The 22,115-nt window shown below is 43.9% G+C and overlaps 1 protein-coding gene across 1 annotated transcript in view; it reads left to right on the top strand.

The window, feature by feature from the left end:
* Positions 1-14,792: 14,792 nt before the first annotated feature.
* Positions 14,793-22,115, top strand: part of LOC116939550 (uncharacterized) — a 108,000-nt gene continuing 100,677 nt past the window's right edge. Inside the window, exon 1 of the mRNA XM_032948078.2 lies at positions 14,793-15,663. Within this exon, the coding sequence (XP_032803969.2) occupies positions 15,280-15,663 (384 nt within the window). The 5' untranslated portion in view covers positions 14,793-15,279. The remainder of the gene's footprint in view (positions 15,664-22,115) is intronic.

The following is a 22,115-nucleotide window of genomic DNA, read 5'->3' as shown; positions in this document are numbered from 1 at the left end:
ACATTTAGAAAAAAACATGTAACTCACTCGGGACTGCTAAACCCCTATGGCAGCTAAGATTACAACAAAAACCCAAAGGTGTCTTTGTCTCTTGTGTGAGAGCCACTTCTTATTTTCGCTTCTCTCTCTGGAGGTTCACTTCAGAGCAGGTAAATAGCTGCTGGAAGCCCAAGTGTGCATAAAATGTGCTGTTATAACTCTCAGTCCATGTGCCGTATTTTAACAATAATTCGAAACCCTTTTCTTAATCCACTGGTAGATGAAGGTGACTTCATGTCTTATGGTCATTATGGTTGTTTGAGCTCTCTTTACTATACATTGGTGAGTGTGGTTTGGTGAGGATAAGGAGGAGCGAGGTGGGGAAGGTTCAGGAAGAGTTCAGATATCACTCATCACTGACGTTAAACACGGCCAGGAATTGAACTCAGGTTGTCGGGTTTAGAGCACAGTGCGTGAATCACTGTGCCATCTCTCCACCCCACATAATTACCATCAATTGGATGCGTCATCATTTCTTCGTGCAATACGTTAATTGCATCCATTTATTTTGCTCGGGAATGCATAAAGCTTGTGTGGGCACATCAAATGCCTGCGATGGCATAAATAGTGGCGTGAAGGAGAACATCCTGTTTCAAATTAAACTGTAATGCTCTTTAAAAAAAAACCCTTATTGATGGACAGCACTAGAAAGGAATACTCAAGCTATGAAGTGTAGATAACTGGAGAACTAATAAGGCCCCCTAATGACAAAACCTTGCAACAATTAAAGGATCAAACAGAGGTGTTGTTCCATCAGTACCATTGTCATGATGACCTCTTGACCTTGAATAAGATATGTGTGTGCACTTAGAAGTATATATTTGTTTTTATTTATATTATCCTCAGTGACGGCAATGATTATTTAGTGTGATGCATTTTCTAGTTGTGTGGCTAACTAGGACCCATGTCTAACAGAGGGTCCTCACCCTTAAATATCGGACAGTTTGCCAGCATTGGTTTAAGCAAGTGTCACACTGATGAGAATGCATTTTTAAACTAGTCCACAATTTCCTTGTGTTAAACCACTGCCAGAATAAGTTCATGTGGCCGATGAGATGTCTATAAAAATAAGTAGAACTGAATTTTACTTAGAATGACAAATATGGGAGGGGGGCATATTGTTTGCTTATTTTCTTTGTGTTATGCAAATTAAGATAGTCCTACCTGCGACTGCGGAACGGAACAATGGAGCAGAGTCAACTGCTGCCCATCTAGACTATTGAACAGAGACATTAAATCCATTCTTTAGCAAAGAGCTAGCGACTTTAATCGGCTCAAGAAGTTAGGCATCAATTTAAAACCTGTGTTGCTGTTCCAAAACATAGTCGCTGATCTCCGTGACACGCCATAAGAAACAAGTGCATGCGTACTGAGACAATTCATGTCCAGAATAATAAAAACATGGTATTTACAACCACGTGACAGCCCATATAAGCTCGTGTGCAAGGTGTGTGGTTGGATCAATCTGTCGCAAGACCGGGAGGGATGGCAACCTTCCAGCAGTGGATGGATCATGGCTGCTGATGATGACAGCACATTGAGACTAATATTACAGACTTTTTTATGGACACTTGGATCTTAAAAGCAAATACAGCAACAATACAGCACACAACGCTTGTTAGAGTTGTAATGTATGGAAGTTCAACTTCTTTCGCACCGTACGTAGCCAACCGTGCTTTATCGGAGGTGCGGGGGAAGGACAAAAAAACTAAACACAAAGCCAAGAAATAACTAAGTCTACTTTCCGGTTGCCTCGATGATAGGTGGGCCATGTCCTTACCCAGTCCTGAACAGTTGGCTCAAAAACAGGAAACAAACATTTAAAAGGCAGAATCAAAGTAATAGAAAACAGAAAATGATCGAATCTGCTTTTTCATTTTTTACTGTTCATTTTTGTTTAGTTGTTAAGGACAATTATTAAAAAAATAGGATTAGTTTAATGGTTTATGTTAAAACATTAATTGATGCTCTACACAGTATAACTATAAATACAATTACCGTTAAATGAGGCAGGCAATAGTGAGTGGTAAGTGAGCAACACTGACCAGACGAAGAGTCTAGCTGCTCATTGTTTATCCTGTAAATTGACTTGCTTTGCAACTTCATGCAGCACATAGCGATCAATGATGTAATTGATTCCAACGTTGCCTACTCACGTGTGTCCACTGGCATTTTGGCCAAAAGACGTGTGCAGCCTCTTGGTGATTTTACAGCGTGGCGAAGCCGCCCCCTTCAGTTCACGGAGGGTGACGGAGAAACTACAGAGGCAGCTGCGGATGCTCTTGATGTGAAGACAACTTTTGGAGGTTTGTCTCTCAGTGGGCGAACAGCGTCGCCTCGTGGTTGGCAGCGAACGTTGCCCGAGCGTCGGTGCAAAAACAAGCGCTTTATTCCTAGATTTGAAGCTTTCGTGACTGCAAGCATTCACACTTTGTGTGTTTTTTTATTGGGTAAAGTCACGTAGGTAAAACAATTTAAAATAAACAACTAACTTAAATCACCATTTAATTTCGTTTTCTTTTATTTTAAATTTTTATTTTACCTTACGTGACTTTACCGAAAAAAAAAACCAAGGAGTAAGAAGAAGCGGTTTTAGTTTAGGGCCAGTGTTGGCGGGTGGAGGGTTTTGCCGTGGATTCAGGAGAAACTGCCTTGACCCGCAGTGATGTGCGGACTATCCGCGATTTTACTGCTTTTACCCTGCGGGGGAAGGAAAAAAACAACGGATAATCGCTCATAATTGTTTGTTGTCCTTCCCCCGCACCACCTCGGGTTAACAGCACGGTTGGCTACGTACGGTGCGAAAAAAATGCAACATACACGCATACAATTGTAGAAATATGGCCGTTTCCGTAGACCCCCAAGGGATCCCCCTGTGGGTAATAGGAGTTGTGGGTAATAGGGTCACGGATCAAAGGAGTTCTGTTTTTTGGCACACGTAAAACAAAATCTGCATACATGTGAAAAGGCGAACAGTCATATATCCATAATACAGGGTTTTTTTTGGGTTAGATCGTGTAACTATATAAATGTGTCGTTAAACCCGTCACCACCCGACACAGCCAATTGGTAAGGTTTGTCACGTGAACAGAACATGCCAACTCGTCATGTTCTGTTGTTGGAGAGCAAAGCCACATTAACAATCTACGACGTTTCACCAGTAATTACAACTAGCTTCATCAGGCGACAGCCATATTTGTGGAGAAATCCTCCTGTTTCGTTCCTTAAATAGAGGGGTAGATGTGATTACCTTTGAATCTCTGCATCTTTTGAGCAGTTCTCAGAGAACGCCGTGATTATGAGCATATTTCCATGTGCCTATACTCCACCTCAGCAATGACTTTTTCTCACCAAAAAAACTTTTCAGGAGGAAAAGTCACATTGAAGGGGACGAATGGTGGCGCAGTGGTTAGCACGTTTCACTATGAACCCAGTCAACACCGGCGAACAACATGAATAGCATCTGACCTACTTCCTTGCCAACACACGCTGACTCGGGTGGTGCAGTATATTCAAAGAACCAGACATGACTGACAAGGTGTGAGAGGTCTTTTCCTGACAGTAGCTTGACAAACTCTGAATGGTTATATATAATAATGATTGCTTATTACTTAACAGAAGCCTTTTCAATTCAGGTAATATATGTGGAGAATGTGTTGAGCTTCCAAGTGTATCTTCATGCAACTACAGTATATAGGAAATACAGAAAATTCCAGCAGTACACTTTACAGAATGTGAAATGCCTATGCTAAGTTGAACAGAATACAAATTTTGCTTTCGTTTTATAACAAAGTAGTAATAATAATGGATGCCAGAGATGACGAAAAAAACCAGGATACAGTCTACATTATAGACTGCCAGTACGTTCACTCAGGTTAAGAACCAGGCTACAGTCTACATCATAGACTGCCAGTACACTCACCAGCTTAATAACCATTGCTACAGTCTGCATTATAGACTGCCAGTACACTCACCCAGCTTAATAACCATTGCTACAATCTACATTATAGACTGCCAGTACACTCACCAAACTTAATAACCAGGCTACAGTCTACATTATAGACTGCCAGTACGCTCACCGAGGTTAAGAACCAGGCTACAGTCTGCATGAGTGTTTTAATTTTGATTCACTTTATTAATTATTATTTTTCTATCTATGTGACTTTACCGAAAGAACCAAAGAATATAAATAGAGATGACTAAGTTAAACTAAATTCATTATTACAGTTTTGTTAACATAACTGATCATTGCCACATGTGATGTTATCTAACGTTTTGTTATTTCGGTAGTAAATTACAAGATCGGTTTGTTGAACCTTGCTGTGCCAAGGAACCTGCAAGATTTTCCACTGTGGAAACAGAAGACCAGCACACAGAGATGATAACTCAGATACGTCCATGGCATTGGCCGTCAGACAACCACAGAAACTGTCATTAATATTCTTCCGCTGTAACATATTAATACTCATAACGATGTCCTCTATTTACAAAGACAAGTCTCAGTGGGTCATCGACACGCTTCTTCAAGAGGGTTGCTGCATTTGCTTGTTTAACAAATTACTTTGAACGAGTGGCTTCTGGGAGGAAACCAGAGCGTACTTGGACAACAACGAAAAAACCCCGCATACATACATACAAGGGTGTAACACTCAAAACTCCTTGGAAATCGTTTAAAGAATCCATTGCTATGATGCCACCTCCAGGCTCCCTTGCAACCCAAGCCTACAACATGTCATAATTCCTAGGAAAGTTTTGAATAACCAGGCTTGGGGGCCCCTGCTTAGTTTGCGAGGTTGCGATGAGACCAGGCACAGATAAGGTGATTCTGTTCATGGTAGTAAATCAGCCTCACGTGTTTGAACACGTTTGAACGTACGGTAACACACTGTAATAACTAGAGCGTGCGAATCTCTATATACAGCGTCGATTCGTGTCAATTACTCGACAGCGTTGCAGTCGATCTAGTTTTAATATATTCGAGCTTGCACACACAACAAACAGAACAAAAAAAATCCTGGCACACACGTGCCACGTACAGTGTGGTCTCTGATGTCAAATAATTCGCCAAATTGAAAAAGATGAGCTGGCCACTTGGCGTTGTCTGCTCAAATGTGTTTGTCTCTCCATCTTCACAATCGCGTTTGCCCTGTGTCCTGGTAGGGGGTCTTTTAGAGACATTAGCATATCGTAATTACCAATCTGCTATGGGGTGGGGGGGGAACTGACAGCCTTCGTTTACGATCATGGCTATAGTCTAGTCGTATACATTAACAGTACTTCACAATGTAAGGATTGTATTGTGATAATCGTCTTTCCCGTGCAAAACAAAAAATCGTGCTTTGTAAATGTCATTGTATGTTCAGCAATATGCATTGTGTATTCCTTGATCTTATTCTTCTCCAACACTGGGATGCATTAGCGTTCCTCTTTTAAGTCTCAGCCTTTGCACGTACTCTCTTCAGGCTCTCTCAACTGATTTATAGGTTTTATAAAAATAAGCCTTGCCATCGTCATGAATCCCTGTCTGCCAGCTTATGTACAGAATATTGGCATTGTGCTTGCAAGGATACGCCCATTGTGCAGTATGTTTTATAACACCAATTTTTGTTGTTCGAAAAAAAAGCACAAATTACACAAATTGCGGCCACATTCCCCAAGCAGCTGTGTACTTTAATTACAATAGCGTCGTGTTTGAACGTATAAATGAACTATGCATGAGAATCCGCTCCAGCTAAAAGATGTTTTTTACTCATCTTTGTAGGGCTAGGCATAAGAAGACCAAGCAAAACCATACCCCCCCCCCCCCCCCAAATAGCTCAAGGGGTGCCGGATTCATTAAAATATAGGGTGCATTAAATAGCATCTCAAAATCAAATTCTAATAAACATAAGATAATTACAGTAACATAGAAATCCAACATTTTACTACATAGCCATTAAATATATAAATCTATCGTGTAAACCTCTTCTGGTCATCTCCCTAGGATTATATACATTGAAAAGGGGTCAGACAAAACAAATTCTGTGTAGGGCCCCCAATGGGCCAGCACCACCACTGCTGCCCAAGGGCTTGAATTTCAGAGATGCTGGCTCAGTACTCTTGTGACACAATGCACTTTAGATGTTAGATGCCATAGCCACTGGGTTCCAACAATGGTAAAAATACACCACAAAACCACTTCTCTTAAAACAAACTCACTGATTGTTCAATGTGCATTCCATGTGAATCTGTATAAATGTATGTACAGGTCACCATGTCATATACTGAAGGATCTTTGTTAAATACAATGCTGTAGATCACAACCCCACTGCTGTTATTATTACAAACTCACTGGGAATATGGTACGTGGATGATTTAATTATTTAAAGTATAACACTATATGCTTAAAGATTTAGTATTTGTTTCCTTATGATTAAACTAAACTTTAAACTATGTTTTATTTTACCAGGTAAGGACCACTGAGCTATATAGCTATTTTTCTTAAGTGACCTCGCTCAATAAAGTGGCTTACGTGGAAATGTAGAGCAGCCAAATACTCTAAATGCATGTTTCTAAATGAGGGAAAACCCGGAAGGGCCAGAGAAAAATCCATGCGACCACGGGGAGAACATGCGAACTCCACATGTACAAGTGTCAGGGTCGGGATTGAATCCACGTTCTCCTGTATATCAGGCGAGGCAGTTAACATCTCGCCACATATGTGAAGGTGATGTTATAAACGTTGCAGGCTTAACCATGCTGGTGTCAAATATGTATAGTATAGACATTCGCCAAATCCACTGCTGGATTAAGGCCTCCCCACGTCGTATCAGTCATAGGTGTTGTTTTATCTCACTGGCCAGTTAAGGTTTGTGAATTGGGTGCCACTGTTGGTAGCCATCACTAAGAATCGAACTTCGATCCCCTAGTTCATAGCAGTTTACTTATCTTGAAACAATGCTGCAGGAGTTAGGCCATGCATCAGATGGGGTTTGAAGGAAATAATTTTCTTTGTATGTGGAGAGATGGATATGTGAAGGAGACATTGTCAGCTTATTTATTTAGTTATTTATATTCTCCACAACGACTATAATGCTTAGTTTGATTATATATTGAATACGCTTCAGGTATCTTTATGGTTGAAACAAAGCTGAAAATGTAAGCATCAATTACGTGGTAAAACAGGCCTGTGTTCATTTCAAGCCTTCACATAAGCACAAGGCTGTCCATATAATTAGTCCAAAGCTTTTGGCAATGGGGGAGCCAGGATTTTCAGGTAGTGGGGGGCAACCCCTTCAGCAATGAAAAATGATAGAGGAGTTGTTAGTAAGTAAGGACTTGTCCCTTGCTTTTTATTCGACGCGTGTGCGGCGATGGTGCAGCCATCGATCGAGGGTCGAATTGGAACCGCGTTGCGTGATCGGCACCGCGCTCGCTGAAGATGAATGCCTTCAGGGAAGTCGTGTACTGGACATGCAACTGCGCACAATTCTGAGTCACTTATAACTGGCACGTAATAATATGCTACACAGTGGCAGTGGGGGTTTACAAAATGCCGATTTATTACTAATAAACCCCAATGATCCGATCAAAATTGGGGATTTCGATCGGATCATTGGGGGGGCACGTGCCACCCCCCCTCCCCCCACTCGTTCCGCCAGTGGCCTTTGGTGGAACTGACCTGAGCCAAAATCTTCATCTCCTTACGTTAATTCAAGGTCCTCCTCACTTTCAAGGGCCCAAATGATCTCGCACCTGCATATGTTGGGGAGTTGCTGTGCCCCGACATTCCAAACCTCAACCCCAGAACGAAGCTCAAGTCCATGAGCAGCGATCTCAAGTCCACAAGCAGTGATGTCAAGTCTACGAGCAGCGGTCTTTGCTTCTGTGGCACCTGGACTGTGTATAACTCTCTGACGAAGGCTGTCAGGGAGTCTTTTAAGTTTGAGATCTTCAAGCCTTGCCTAAAAATGTTTTGCTTTCAGAAGGCACTTTTTATTTAAACTTTGAGCCATTTATTACCCCCCCCCCCCCTGCATCCCTCCTCCATTGTCACTGATTTCAAGTACGTTAAGATTTTATGAAAGGTGCTACATAAGGTGTCATTATAATCTTCTATACTGATAGGTGTGTAAACATAAAAAAATTAGAGCATTCAACATTTTATTCCAGAAATACACGTAAATTATGCCTCAAACATTCAACATGATAATCTCATCTAACCATGCTACATAATTTGTGTATAATGTAAGTCTAGAAATATACGTTTAACTCGTAAAAAAAACCCCAAGTTGACCAAATGCTGTTGAGCAATGATGCACAATATTACTAGCTTGTACCCACAGTACATTAACAGGATCGTGACAATCGTTAAATACCATTTGACTTTGATTTAGTCATCAAATTCCCTTGACTGCTTATTTATGAAGAACTTAATGAACATTTCAATATTTAATCAAGTAATTGTATTTTCCAAAAATATACCATACCAAATTACCAAAGGGCTTTATTTAAAAATTTAGCCAGTAAGTGCTGTATTCTGAGTGACCATAAATTATGCATAATATAACTGGTTCTAAGATTATAACCAGAGGGTCAATGTGTTGGGTAATTTCATTGTTTTGAATTTATCAGTAAAATTGTCTATGTTGTGCATAGACTATTTACATTACCGTGTATTGTATGTTCTCGAGCTAGTCGCATCAGCCATAATCAATCCACTGCTGGCTGCAACTGTTTCCCAAGCTGTCACCACCTCTCACGGTTCCACGATGGAATGAACCACCCAACACTTGCACACGAGCTGATCTAATTGCTCCAACTCCCTGGTGGATGTCATCTTGAGCACATTCCATCCGTTGGCTGCCACTCAGTAGTTATTCTAGCCCACTGGCAATTATCACCAGCTGTAGAGTTTAAAATAAATAATTAGCAGTTTTTGTTCCCAACAGAAGACTACATTGTGTGTATGTCCATTAGATCATCGATTATCCGGCGCCTTTGGGGAAGGGGGCGCAGGATTTTAAAAAACGCAGGATAATCACTACCAAATCATTATTTAAAATAGCTTACTATTGCAAATTTTGGATAACGTTACATTTTCCGGTGTTGTGTGTATGTTTTTTTTATCGTTTTAATTTAGTTTACTACATGAAATTGGCGTAAACATATAAATAGACAAAATGAAGTATACTACTGTAAAAAAGTTGCCGTATTTACTTTACCCTACTTACCACTCCAATCTCAAAGACTGCATGGGGTGATGTACGTACTCCTACGCTCTTGTTTCAACTCAACCATGTGATTGACAATCGCCGGACTGATGCAGCCTTGAGAGCGGTGCTCCGGCTAACGACGAATTACACAACACACTTTTCGCCGTATCGCACCGTGTATATTTTCTGTTTTTATTACTGTAGCTATGAGCCATGAAAATGTATATACGTAGAGTATTTTCACTAAGTTGTTGTATGTGGTGGTGTCATGCACACGGTGCCGATCGCCGGACTGGGTTACAGCCTTTGGAGCGGTTTCGTCGGATCGGCCCGGGACTTCAGCCGGATAATGTTGGAGGCAGCCGGATAATCTATGATCAATTATATAGTTTTGTATAAATCATACGTGACAGATTGTATGTTTACACTTAATGTTATAAAAAAATATGTAATTTTAATAATAGCACATTCGTACTATGTCCGGTGTGTTAAATTTTTTTAACAAGCTTGTGAACTTTGCTTGGAGGTGAAAAGATGGCAGCACAATAAGTTTTTGTTGAATTCATCTGTGGTGAGATTAGAGGTTTTTTTAAAAAAAGGTCAGCTTTAAAAGATGGATTTTCTTTGGGTACTCCAGTTGATTTGCACATAAAGCCAAATACTAATTTAGGAATTGGCCAAACATCCCGAATGGATGAAGAAGGGCTTCCCTAAAAATAATCTTGAGACTCAAGTGCGGCTTTTTTTGGATTAATCAAGGGCGCTATTTATTATAAGTACAGTACATACCGTTGTCCCGCAATACGGAAGATGAAGATAAAATTTTATCATAACGTTGTCGTCTAATAACTGTGATAAACGCCAAGCACATGTGTATTTATGTAGATAACATCTTAAATACATTTGACTTGCACATTTTCATTTCAATGACATTCTAATGTTAAATGTATTACTGCAGTAAAATGTTTCATTTGTATCAATAAAATACGGCAGTTAAAATCGCCAAACGTGTCCTGCCAGCAGTAACGAACTACCCCCACCCGACCCGTTCAGTTAAATCGTGGAATCACAGTCCAAAACATATCTTATGTTTAGGTATCGATCAATTGTGGTCAATTGACTGCGGGTGGATGGCCAGCAGTGTGTTAGTCCATCCATTAGTGCTAATCGAGCGTGTGGCTTCCCGGGGGCGCTGTATCCAAGGTGGGGGGGGGGGAGACGTGTGTGCTGGGTTGAGTGGGGGTAGTGGAGGGGACAGCTGCCTATATGGGTATACTACAGCCTTACTGTGTCACAACAATGTAGCGCGACCTTATTTAAAGGGGGGAGGGGATGTATACAGAAACCCTGGAGGGCACGACACAGGGCCAATGTTAAACAATCTCAAACAAATGTTAAACGCTGAACAGAATGACTGACAACGTGATCTGCTGTTGTCTATCGTGAATTATTCTTGAGCTCTCCCCCCCAATTGTATATAAGGCTGATACACTTATTGCCCAATTTGTACAACTATTTTAACCAACATTCCAACAATCCAGCCGCCCTCCCTCTCCCTCGCTACAATATTGGTATCAAAATCTCCCTCCAACTCCACGACTCTACGAGGCTGGCAGGTTATGTAAAAAAAAATACTCCCTTGGCAAAGCTAAATACCGTAGAGGGAAGTCTGTAGCAGGATCTGGAAGTGAACCTCTGATCTGGCAGTGTGTGCAGTTCGTTGCTTGTACAGCAGCACCTGCGCATCCACAAGAGGGCGCAATACGCGTGACGGTAATCCGTTTACACAACTGTTGGGGACGCCTCTATGTCTGTTCCGTAGGCCACGCTCATGAAATAAAGTGATTGCATTTACACAATGCTGAAATGAATGTGAAGCCAATGTGCCCTTTTCGCTGCAGTAATAACGATAGTGGGCCACTCTCAACCGTGTCCGAACAACACATGGAAGGTGTGGACATTTCTTCCATAAATGGAAGGTCAAGGGACTCATCGTCAAACTTTGAATGCGGCGAGGTGCAAGCAAACCAGCTGGCGCAGACCACCAATGCCTGCCCAATACAACACGCGTACTCTGGTGGAACAATTTCACTCAGCTAGCCCGGATGCCGCGGGATGGCTCACAGCAAAAGCTATTCGAAGACTGCAATGATGTGCGATATATAAAATGATATTCACGCATTATATTTAATTATATGCATCATCAGCCATGTTCAATCCACTTCTGGATGAAGGCCTCCTGAGCCGACGTCACCTCTCACGATCCTGCGGTGGAACAAAAATCCAGCCAGCACCTGTCACACGAACTGTCATCGCTCCGTCTCCCTCGGTGCATGCCCTCTGGGAGATGCGGCGGTGATGTTCACTCGGTTATTATTTTGCAGATCATGGTTTTATTTGTCTTGCTGTAAAATAAGCGACATTCTGGTCATCACTTTTGTAAATAAAACGTACGTAGCGAATATTATATTGAAAATTGCTCGCGGTAGTATATACTGCTTTATGTGAAATAAACACGATTTATGATATAAATATAATTTATGGAATATTTTATGCGTGAAATAAATACAATTTACGGTATACGTATATAATAAATTAGTTATCACACAATACCGTATATGTAGTATATCACGGAAAGTCTGGCATATTATTTAGTTATATATATAAACTACTACCCAAATAAGACATTCTTTTACCCAGAACTGGTTTTATATTCGTGTACTACACGGTGTACGCTTATCACAACGGCGACAACATTATTTAAATTCTGTACGGGGAGGTCCATACGTATTGTGACCCCCATTTAATTATCTAAGACCTAATGTTTAAAAAGGTTTATTTTCTACAGAAATTAATATGCAAGGGAACACATTTTTTTTAGGGGTTAATTAATTGGGGGTCACAAGACAACTGGACCACTCTGTACTTTAACTTAATTTTTAACCGGAGCTGTCCGGGGCTGAGCTCTGGAAATAATATTTACGTGCCCCCCCCCCCCCCACCGCTATTGGGGGAGGGGGGCAGGTGGGTGGGAGCCCCTCTGGAAAACTTTCCATGAGAAATGTAATCCCTGTTCAGTATAGCACTGTGCATATACGATACCCCACAACTGAGATTAAACCACTGGTTACTTCTTGCAAGCGCCGGAGAATCGGCACGCTCCTATTGTGAATGAGGTGGAGGAGGGGGCAGGCAGCCCTTGGTGTGAATGGCAGTGGGTGATGGGGGAGGGGTTGATGTGCGGAGGTGGGAGGGAGGGAATGAGATGTTGGGGAGGTTGGAGGTGGGATGTTTGTGCTGGTGTGCGTGCACGGACTTTATTTCGTTATCGTCACCACAGCGCGGTCACCTTGAGACCACGAACGCGTGGGGGTGCTCTCCCGAGGGCTGACACCTTCCCTCCGCAAACAGCCCGCTCACGACAATAATGCCACCACCACCACCACTGCCGCACCAACGTGTGACGCCATGGCACATATTCCATCTAGAATGCTGGGACTAAACTACTCGCTCTTGAAATTAATTGGACATTAACTATTTAGCAGTTTTTCTCGCAATGAATGTCGGCAGCTCCTTCACCGACCAATACATCGGGGCCGTCCATAAATGACGTGACGCGATTTTGGACGATTTTTTACCCCCCCCCCCTTCGTCACACGACGTCACAAAAAGTCAGACCCCCCCTCAAATATGACGTCACAAAGCTCTACCCCCCCCCCCCCAATAAAACATGCTTCAAATCGCTTTAAACTATTGCCATTGTCGTGCGTAATTAATGTGGCGCTGCACTCTGATGTTGTAGGATAAAACATTTAATAAAAAGTCTATTTAATTAAGTAGAACGTGTTGTCTATATTTATTTAAAGTTGCGCATTTTGATGTGACGTCACATTTCTCAACCCCCCCCCCCCACCCTCGTCATACATCGTCACAAATGACTGAACCCCCCCCTAGGTGCGTGACGTCATTTATGGACGGCCCCATCAATACGCACAGCACTCGTTGTACATAATACCCAGGACTTTATTTCAGCCAAAGAGCTCCGTAAAGGTTCCACTCCCTCCCACACCACCAGCACCACCTCGTTGTTGGGGCGGTCCGCGGTGTTGGGGCCCAGCACATTATCGCACCTCCGATTAGCACGGTTGGCCACGTACGGTGTGAAAGAAGTAGCACATATATACGTCGGCATAGAGTGCACGTGCATGCACACCTGGACATCGTATCGCCGGTTCTTACTGGCGGACCATACAATCTGTGGGACCACCACCCTACACAACCTACATTGTGTGTGCTGGGGGGGGGGCAGCTGAATCTTTTGTATATATATCTCAGTGGCCACACAGGCTGCTGCTGTTACCCCCCCCTCCTCCCCACCAAAGATACCCAAGGCCACCAACCCAGACAAATCCTAGACATCACCAGCAGCAGCAGCAGCCACACTCGAGGATGAACAAGCACCAGCCAGGGGACCCACCCCACCCCATCACTCAGCCAAACCCCACCGTGCAATCCACCAAACAAGCAGAGAAGCCAGCGCAGCACTGCAGCACCCACGCCTTGTCACCCCACAGGTGAGTTCAATGTGGTTTTGTGTTGTCGTTGTTGTTGTTGAGACGAGAGAGGGCCGAGTGGCAGCCAATGGAGCTACCGGTGAGCTTGCCCAAGCACGCGGGGAAGAGGGAGGTTGCAGGGAGACGGGGGGGGGGAAGATAGAGAATAGGGTGGCAGGGGGGGTGCAAGTGAGAGAGGTGCATTGAGATGGAGAGGTGTAGTTGATTGTAAAAATTCGGTCACAGTCCCTATGATAACTGTTACGTTGCAATTATGGCTTTATTTTTTGGTGATTTCGAAAACGTTTTTTTGGTTTGGACATGTTTGTTTTGTTGTATGACGGAGTTAGACTGATGGCCTTAATCTAAGTTTTTTGTGGTTGTTGTTTTGATTGAAAGCTTTCGTGACTGCAGGGATTCATATTCTTGGTTCTTTCGGTAAAGTCACGTATATTATTTTATTGTTTCCCTTCTACATGACTTTACCGAAATAACCAAGAATATGTTGTTGTTTGAATTGCATCCCACTGGAATTTTTTGCACACAGCGTTGGTGGACGGTGCTTTTTTCAGGAATATTTTGCTGTTTTTTCATGGATTTTCTGTTTGCACAGTCACATAGTCACCTTAAGATGTTTTCTTGTTCGTATTTTTGTGTTTGTTGTGGTTGCACCCGATTCAAGAGCCGAATGGCTCACAGGGCTATACAAAAATAAAGAAACTGAAACTGAGAGAGAGAAAAGTTCGGGGAAAGAGGCGCGCGCGGCGGGGTGGGGGGAATTAACAGAGTGAGATGGAGGTCTTAAGAGAGAGAAATAAGTGCGGGGATAGATTAAAGAGACGTGGGTGGAAGGAGAGACGGGAAGGAGGTGACAATACAGAGTTCAGCGAGAGAGGAAAGCGGGGGGGGGGTGTACAGAGAGAAGGAGGTGGTGCACGGAAGAGGAGGTACAGAGAGGGAGAGAGAGAGGGAGGGAGGTGCAAGAGGATGGGAGGGAGTTGTGGGGAAGAGGGTGGCAGCGGAACAGACTGGGCCAGAGTGCGTAGGGCGGAGCGAGGGAGCGTGCCGGGGTAGCAGCAGCAGGAGCAGCAGCAGCAGCAACAACATCGGCAGCCGCTGCCGCCGATGAATGAGCGCAGACGCCCGGACGTCAAACAGCGGAGACGGCAGCAGCAGTGGCAGCAGTAGCCCCCACACACGACAAACAAACAAACACATACACACACAAACAAACAAGACAGAAGGACGCAGAACCAGCGACAACAAAGCAGACACCCGTGGGAGTTGGGCTACGGACACGCGCGCTCGCTGATTGTTGGGGGGGGGGGTGTTTGAGTGCAGGAGGAGCAGCAGCAGCAGGAGGAGGTTGGTTGGGAGAGAAGCCGGAGCTGGATTTGTGCGACTCTCTTTAGTCGCTTGAGGACCACCACCACCCACACGCGTCCGCACACACGGGGAGCGCAAGCGCCACTTAGCACACGCAAGCCCCATGTATGTATCTCATCTGTGCGCAAAGTTGGCAGCAGCAGCAGCATCAGCACCACCATCATCACCACCAGCACCACCAGAGCAGTAGCGGCGCCGCACTGCCACGGTGGAGACGGAGCGACGACGACGACGAATACGAGGCGGAGGAAGAGGAGGAGGACGACGACGTGGATGAGGAGGACGAGGAAGTGGGGGGCGGGCGAGTGGGAACGAACCAACGACGGGAGACGGAGCGGAGGCAGCAGCAGCAGCAGCGAGCGAGGAGGCAGGGACCCTCCCGCAGCGCACGCAACCCAGCCGGGCCCGCCCGGCCGGTTAGGATGATAACGGTGCTGACAAAGAAGTTACGGGCGCACACCATTGACGAAGTCCAGCCGCTACAGCTCAAGGTAGAGCGAGATGGGGCGACTTGGCACCCACCACTCCCACTAACGCCATCACCCTGCTGCTCCCGAGTGCTCGCTGTCATCACAAGGGGATGTGTGTGTGTGTGGTTAACCTGATTCACCCGACTCGCTGGATGGCAGGGGACTGGCTTGGGGTGTCTTGACTGGCTGAGTTCGCCTGGCTGGCTGAGTGACTTACTAACAGCCGGCTCGTTAGGCTTAACTGGATACCGTGACTTAAGCAGGCTGGGTGACTGCATGGCTGCGTGTATAACTATTTACTTGACTAGTTGTGTTAAACGACTACCTGGCTGGCTGTGTACCTAACCGGCGATATGATTCGTAAGCTCGACGACTGATCGGGTGTCTAATTGACGAGTGGGATGGCTGGCTAGTTCACGGGACTAGCTGCTTGTCCGACTATCTGGATGCCTGGTTAGCTGGCGGGGAAGTGAACTGGCTGCCCTAACTAGCTGGCTGGATATAACAGGCTGGCTGGCTCATGTAAACAATTGTAAATAACCCACGTCTTAACGAAATGGTGATGACAATGCATTGTTGGTTGTCACCAGACAATGCCATTGACTGCTGGCAAGCTGAAGTATCCGCGCATCGTAACGTGGCGACACAACTTTATTGAGTAGACGGGATAACAATGGGTATGCGTGTCCCCTTCTTCACTGCTTATCGACTGCTGATGGCACGAGGCTGCTGCATCTTTTGTCTGCTGCCAGCAGGAGCAGCAGCAGCTACTCAACTTCCAAAGCACTTTGTTGTCTTTAGAATGCCAACAATAGACTGCTGATACCATCATCATCACCACCAGCCAAGATCAATCCACTGCTCAGCTATCGCCTCCCTTCCCAAGCCGTCACTGTACTCTCACAAAACTGCGATGGAGAAGTAATAATAATAATCCACATAGCACCCACACAGTAGCTGATTTAATCGCTCCATCTCCTCGGTGACTGTCCATCTCGGACGCGTTCCATATCTTGGCCGCCACTCCATCACTATTCTGGGCCGTCGATTGGTGCTATATTGAGTAATATTTGCTGACACGAGGCATCGCATGCGCCTATTGCATTCCAGCAAGCACTATAAACGTATATACAGTTCTTTGAAAGGTTTAACGGGACAAGGGAGCAGTGGCACAGTGGTTATCGCACTGTGCTAAGAACCCAAGGGCGCCTGAATTCGATTCCCGGTCACAGCGAACCATCAGCCACGGGTTCTGGGCACCTACCCTCAACCAACCAGCATTGACCCGCGTGGTGAAGTATGGTCAAACAAACCCACATCACGTACTCGGTGTCAGGAATACCTCCGTTTAGCAGTGGATTGACGAAGGGCTGTATATTATTATTATCATCATTGTATTAAGCTACATAACGTGTATAGAGTGGTCATTGGAGATACATGTCCGTTTTACTTAGTGGTATGACGCATGCTCGACGATACAGTTGCTGCCAGGAGTGGAAATATCGTTCACATTATTGCAGTAACATTCTTATTTTCAAGCACTTGAGGAAAGCCTCAATTTAGTTATTGTACTGGCAGCAGGCAGTTGTGACCTTGCATAATCCTTCACTGGGATTCACTAACGCTCAGGTTTTGTGCTTGCCAGTACATTTCCACCTCTATTTAAGCACCCACGGGGAACAAGGCATTCACTGGCAGGGTTTTTAGGCTGGCATTATCGATGTATCTTTTGACGTTTTCAAAGGGCCCTGTTATTGTTTGGAAAAAAAGCATCACAAGGCAACGCATGAAGCGGAGGATGTGCGATAAAACCGAACAACAGTGTTGTACCGCGATAAACATCCCATCAGAATGCAGATTTATTGCATCACGGTATACGACGAAATCTAAGTAGGGCATTAAAGGTGGCGTGGGGGAGATGTAAATAGCCTTAGCACGTGGCTCACTTGACGACGCTTGCTCGTTTGTGCATTGAGTGACCCAGAGTGAGATGTTACTCATACGTACACGGACTGGTGAGAATATGGTTGTGCGCCATTCAAGGGGAATGCCTGCTGTTTGAACGTGCGAGATGCGCGCGTGTGTCTGCCTTTGTGTGTTTAGTCATGTCTTTGTTTGGATTCTGTTGGTGTTTTCGTGGTCTGTGCGCCCTCTGAGGGTGCACTGAGATCACGCCGTGAAATGCACACAACCGTTCACTCACGACGACCTGGGGTTTCAGTTACAAACTGCAACTTCTGATATGCCGAAAACATTCCTGAATGGAATTAGCCAAACATCCCAACATGCAGGAACCACCTCAAGTGTTGAGAGTCAGTACAGCTTTCCTTGGTAAATAATAGGAAGGTGAACTTGGTGATTTGTTGGGGGGATAATTATGTTCTAGTTCATCCATTTAACACCTGTCCGATATAGTCTTCTGAAGAATAATAATTACCACGTAATGTATTACCCTCGATAATAGTTATGACATAAACAAACAGAAACTTTGAAAAGAATAACCGCATGCCACCCAATTATTCTTTAGAGCTGTTTTCATTGTCATTATCAATTGGTTGTTTGTGCTTCTGGCCGGGCTTGTGCAAGTGTTTATTTCGGAATGTGGGGCTCGTTTTCATTGCGGTTTGGAAGTCGCGTTTATGCTACTGGATGCCTCCTCTTGCGCAATAGCAGTTGAATAGCGTGGCTGAATGATCGCAGCCCGTGTCATGATGCCCCCCCAACTCCACACAGGCTCGGGACATTCTGGGTCCGTTTGGGACACTAACAGAGTAATGCGAGCAATGTAATGGTGGCAATTTAACATCACTGATTAAATTAACATGTACAGTGGACATAAATTATTATTCCCCAAGCAAAGCAAAACGTGGTGCAAACACAATGCAAAACTCATTTGCTTTTGTCGTTATGTGGGAGCTTTATTGCTTTGTGCAAGTAACAACGTTCGCTTAATGCTGGATAGGGTTTAATTCGCAAAGCAGTTGAGGCTTTAGGAGTATTTTGCAGGGGCCCGTGGGTGATGTTTGCCACAGGTGGCAGAGTTCAGGACAAAGTGGGCCACTGGGAAGGCCTGCGCGTGCCTATTAGATTTCTTTCACGTTTATTTTAAATTGTCTGTTTATGCCACTCAGTGCTGTCTGGGCGCAATGGCCAACTTTGTCGTCAACCAAATATGATACTAATTAGATATTATTAGGTGCATTTTTATAATGGCGCATGTGAAAGCACTAATGGATTTGGTAATGTATTTGGCAAATTGGGGAGTGCTTCGTGGGCAATGCGCAATACTCTCCCAACAGCACTTGCTGCCTGCGAAGTCAGCTGCCTCACGTGTCCAGCCCTTTATCAATCCATTGATATGGGAGGTTCTCCCCATGCCGTGCGGGTCATAGCTAATGCCTAGATATAACATGCCTAGGTCAGAAGAACCACGGGCAATCTGGCGATGCCTGAAATACCTACTTACATGTTGTTGGCTGCTGCAAAGCCTCAGGAAGTGAGGCCATCTCGGCCAGACTCAGAAGCCGACCTGCGGCTGTGGTGAAGAGCAGAGGATGCCTTGCTCATCTGTTCTCGTGTCATCTGCTCGAGGAGCCGTGCACAGCCAATGATTTAAGCACCAATACTGACCGTGCATGGACCACTGCTCACAAGTGGTTATCCATAATCTAAGGGGATGTCACCGTGGCGAGATGTTAACTACCTCACCTGGTATGCAGGAGATCGTGGGTTCGATCTTGACCCTGATGCCTGTATTTTTGGAGTTTGCATATTTTTCCCGTGGTCGCTTGGATTATTCTTCGGGTCTTCTGGGGTTTCCCTCCACATTTAGAATAAACATACTTTGAGATTATTTGGCTGCTATACATTTCCACATCATAATCCACTTCTTTGATCTATCATTTGTGGCCGGTTCGCTTCTGAAAAAGAGCTATTTAGCAAAGTGGGCCTTAGCTGGTAAAATAATAAATAGTTTGTAATAGGTAGTTGATAGACATTTATTACATGAACACCAAGGAACAAGTTGCCACCTAAGCATCATGTACATAGCCCACATCATGTACTGTGTAGCCCACTGTTTGAAACAATGTATCTGCTGTTGCCAATAAAATTGGAAGTGCCTGGGTCATAAAATAGTTTAAGCTATCACCTGAACCCTCGGGAATCTCCTTTAAATCCTTCTTGGATTAACTGAAGTGTCCATCAGCAGGCACAGAGTTAAATGGGCATCCGTTGATGAGGGCATGAACGTTTAACATTACATTAGTTATTTCCATCATATCCATCATTGTCACTGTCATCTTTGATGCTGTCATCACAAATTATTAATATAGTAATCACTCATGGTATAGGTGTGGTATTATTTCCAATTATTTTTTTCATTATTAATGTGTATGAATAATCTGACACTCTAAATGCAAATATGGCACAGTTAATCATGTTTACAATTAAACATATCAATTTTGTTTTGATGTCTGTATTTTGTTGAATTGTTTACCCTGTTAATATCCTTTGTTTATCTTTAATGATTGTACAATGACAGTCATTGCTGAAATAAAGTGTTTGTAAATTATTCGAATGTTGCCTTTGTTTTAAAATAAATACTTGTATAAAATGCACTTCAGTATAACAACAAATTAGCATGCACATGACTAAATGCAATGCTAATAAAGTATTGTATTGTCAATATATCTGAGATGACGCCTGCACTGTAATTGTTCTACGTTCGCGCAATTGAATATACTGCATGGCATGACACTACAGTATGCAAAGTATAGGTAATAGTTTCAATATAGTACTGTATTTATGTACTTTATGTTTTCACTGTAATATATATTGTACAACGATGTCGTTGATGTAGTTGTTAAATTCAATATTTCCTATTGTAGACTTGCCCCAGTTTCACCGATCTGAATACACATTATTTGCTAAGACCGAGAGGTTAAAGTGTGGTGGAGCACGTGGAAACTGCGTTTAGCTCTGGCACTGATGAGGGGGCCATGCAGGGCTTGTTAAGCAGGAAGTCATTCAGCATTTTACTGCCCTGTGTCGTGCATCGTAGCCCAGGAGTTGAGTACAGACAATCACCTCTGCCTGCTTGACAAGTTCACCAGGACAAACACTTCAGGTGCAGCCCTACTGTTACCTGCACACGCCACTGCTGACGAAAGGGTCTCGACTGGAGAGAGCTTTACAAAATCCCATAGAGAATATCTGGCCTGTTCTTCCATGCTGGTCCGATGTCTTGTAGGTGGGAGTAGCCCATACTTTACTCCAAGTTCAGTATTCGTTAATTATTCTGTGGTGCGTTATACAATACAGAGGATATTGTGCGTATACAATATTTATTGCCCGTCAATTTTCCAGGCGATATTTTACATTTCTCATGATTGAGAAAGTGTACGGCTTTATGGAAATATAGTGACGTGTGATGAGCAATGTAATTTTTAAAATGACAACTATGAAAACCTTGCACCGTTAATTTCACACTGGCTGCAAGCTCTGGGCACAGGAGCGATTTTTTTCTGCAGGGCGATTTGTTGCTCTCAAATTCCTACCCCTCCCTGCACCTGGCCTGCCACAGACGCCTCTCCTGAAGCTTAGCTCTATGAGGTCAATAGATCTCATACTCGGCAGAAATACAGATGCTGGCTTAAAATCAATGCAGTGCCCCAGTAAGTTGGACTGAGTGATTTTAATAATATTAATGGTATGGCTAAGCTAATTTAGCGTGCAAGATACGTGCATTTTAAAACAGTAACGTAATCGCGTGAAGGTGTACAGGCACCCGGGGATGGTGAGCAATGTAATATTGGTGATCAGCGGGTCTAAATTTGGAACTCTGACTTCACCCACTGTGCACTGTAGTTTGTTATTGTCTGGGGAGTGGGTTGGTTACCACGAGCTTACGTAAAAGCCACCCATTAAGCATTTTAGAGGCTGTTATGGACAGGCCCAAATCTTTTTTTTCTTTATCAAAGGCAGCAGCAGCCCTCGAGCGTTGGTGGAGGCTGGAAGAGCTGTTCCCCTCCCGAGAAGAAGGCTCAGCTGTCCATTGTAATTTTTTTCGTAAAATAACAATATGTTGGTGATAACTGGAGCTGAATGCACATAAACACAAGCAGATCGCGTCGTTACTCCTCATTCTGCTTAGCGTTTAAACATAAGTGTAAGTTTAAGCGATGTTAAACATTTGTTTAACATTGACTGCGGTGCCTCCCTGCCCCTCCCAGGGTTCTTTTTATGCCCCCTTTTAACAAGGTCACGCCACGGGCCTGAAAACAAATGATTCTGCTCTGAAATTTTAGATCGCATTTCAGGTTTTTTTTTTATATAAATGTATATATATGTATATGAACTTCAAACCTAATCACGTAAAAATATATATTTAAAAAAAGCATCACCTTTTTCCAAGAAAGGCCTCAGAATAGATTGACCTTACGTAAATGTCAGCGGTTACGTCATTAACAACA

Source organism: Petromyzon marinus, chromosome 6 (assembly GCF_048934315.1).
Source record: "Petromyzon marinus isolate PM22_M1 ecotype Great Lakes invasive population chromosome 6, UKy_Petmar_22M1.pri1.0, whole genome shotgun sequence".
In the NCBI taxonomy this organism is placed as follows: domain Eukaryota; kingdom Metazoa; phylum Chordata; class Hyperoartia; order Petromyzontiformes; family Petromyzontidae; genus Petromyzon; species Petromyzon marinus.
Note: the sequence above shows the minus strand (reverse complement) of the source record. Positions and strands in the feature narration are given on the sequence as shown.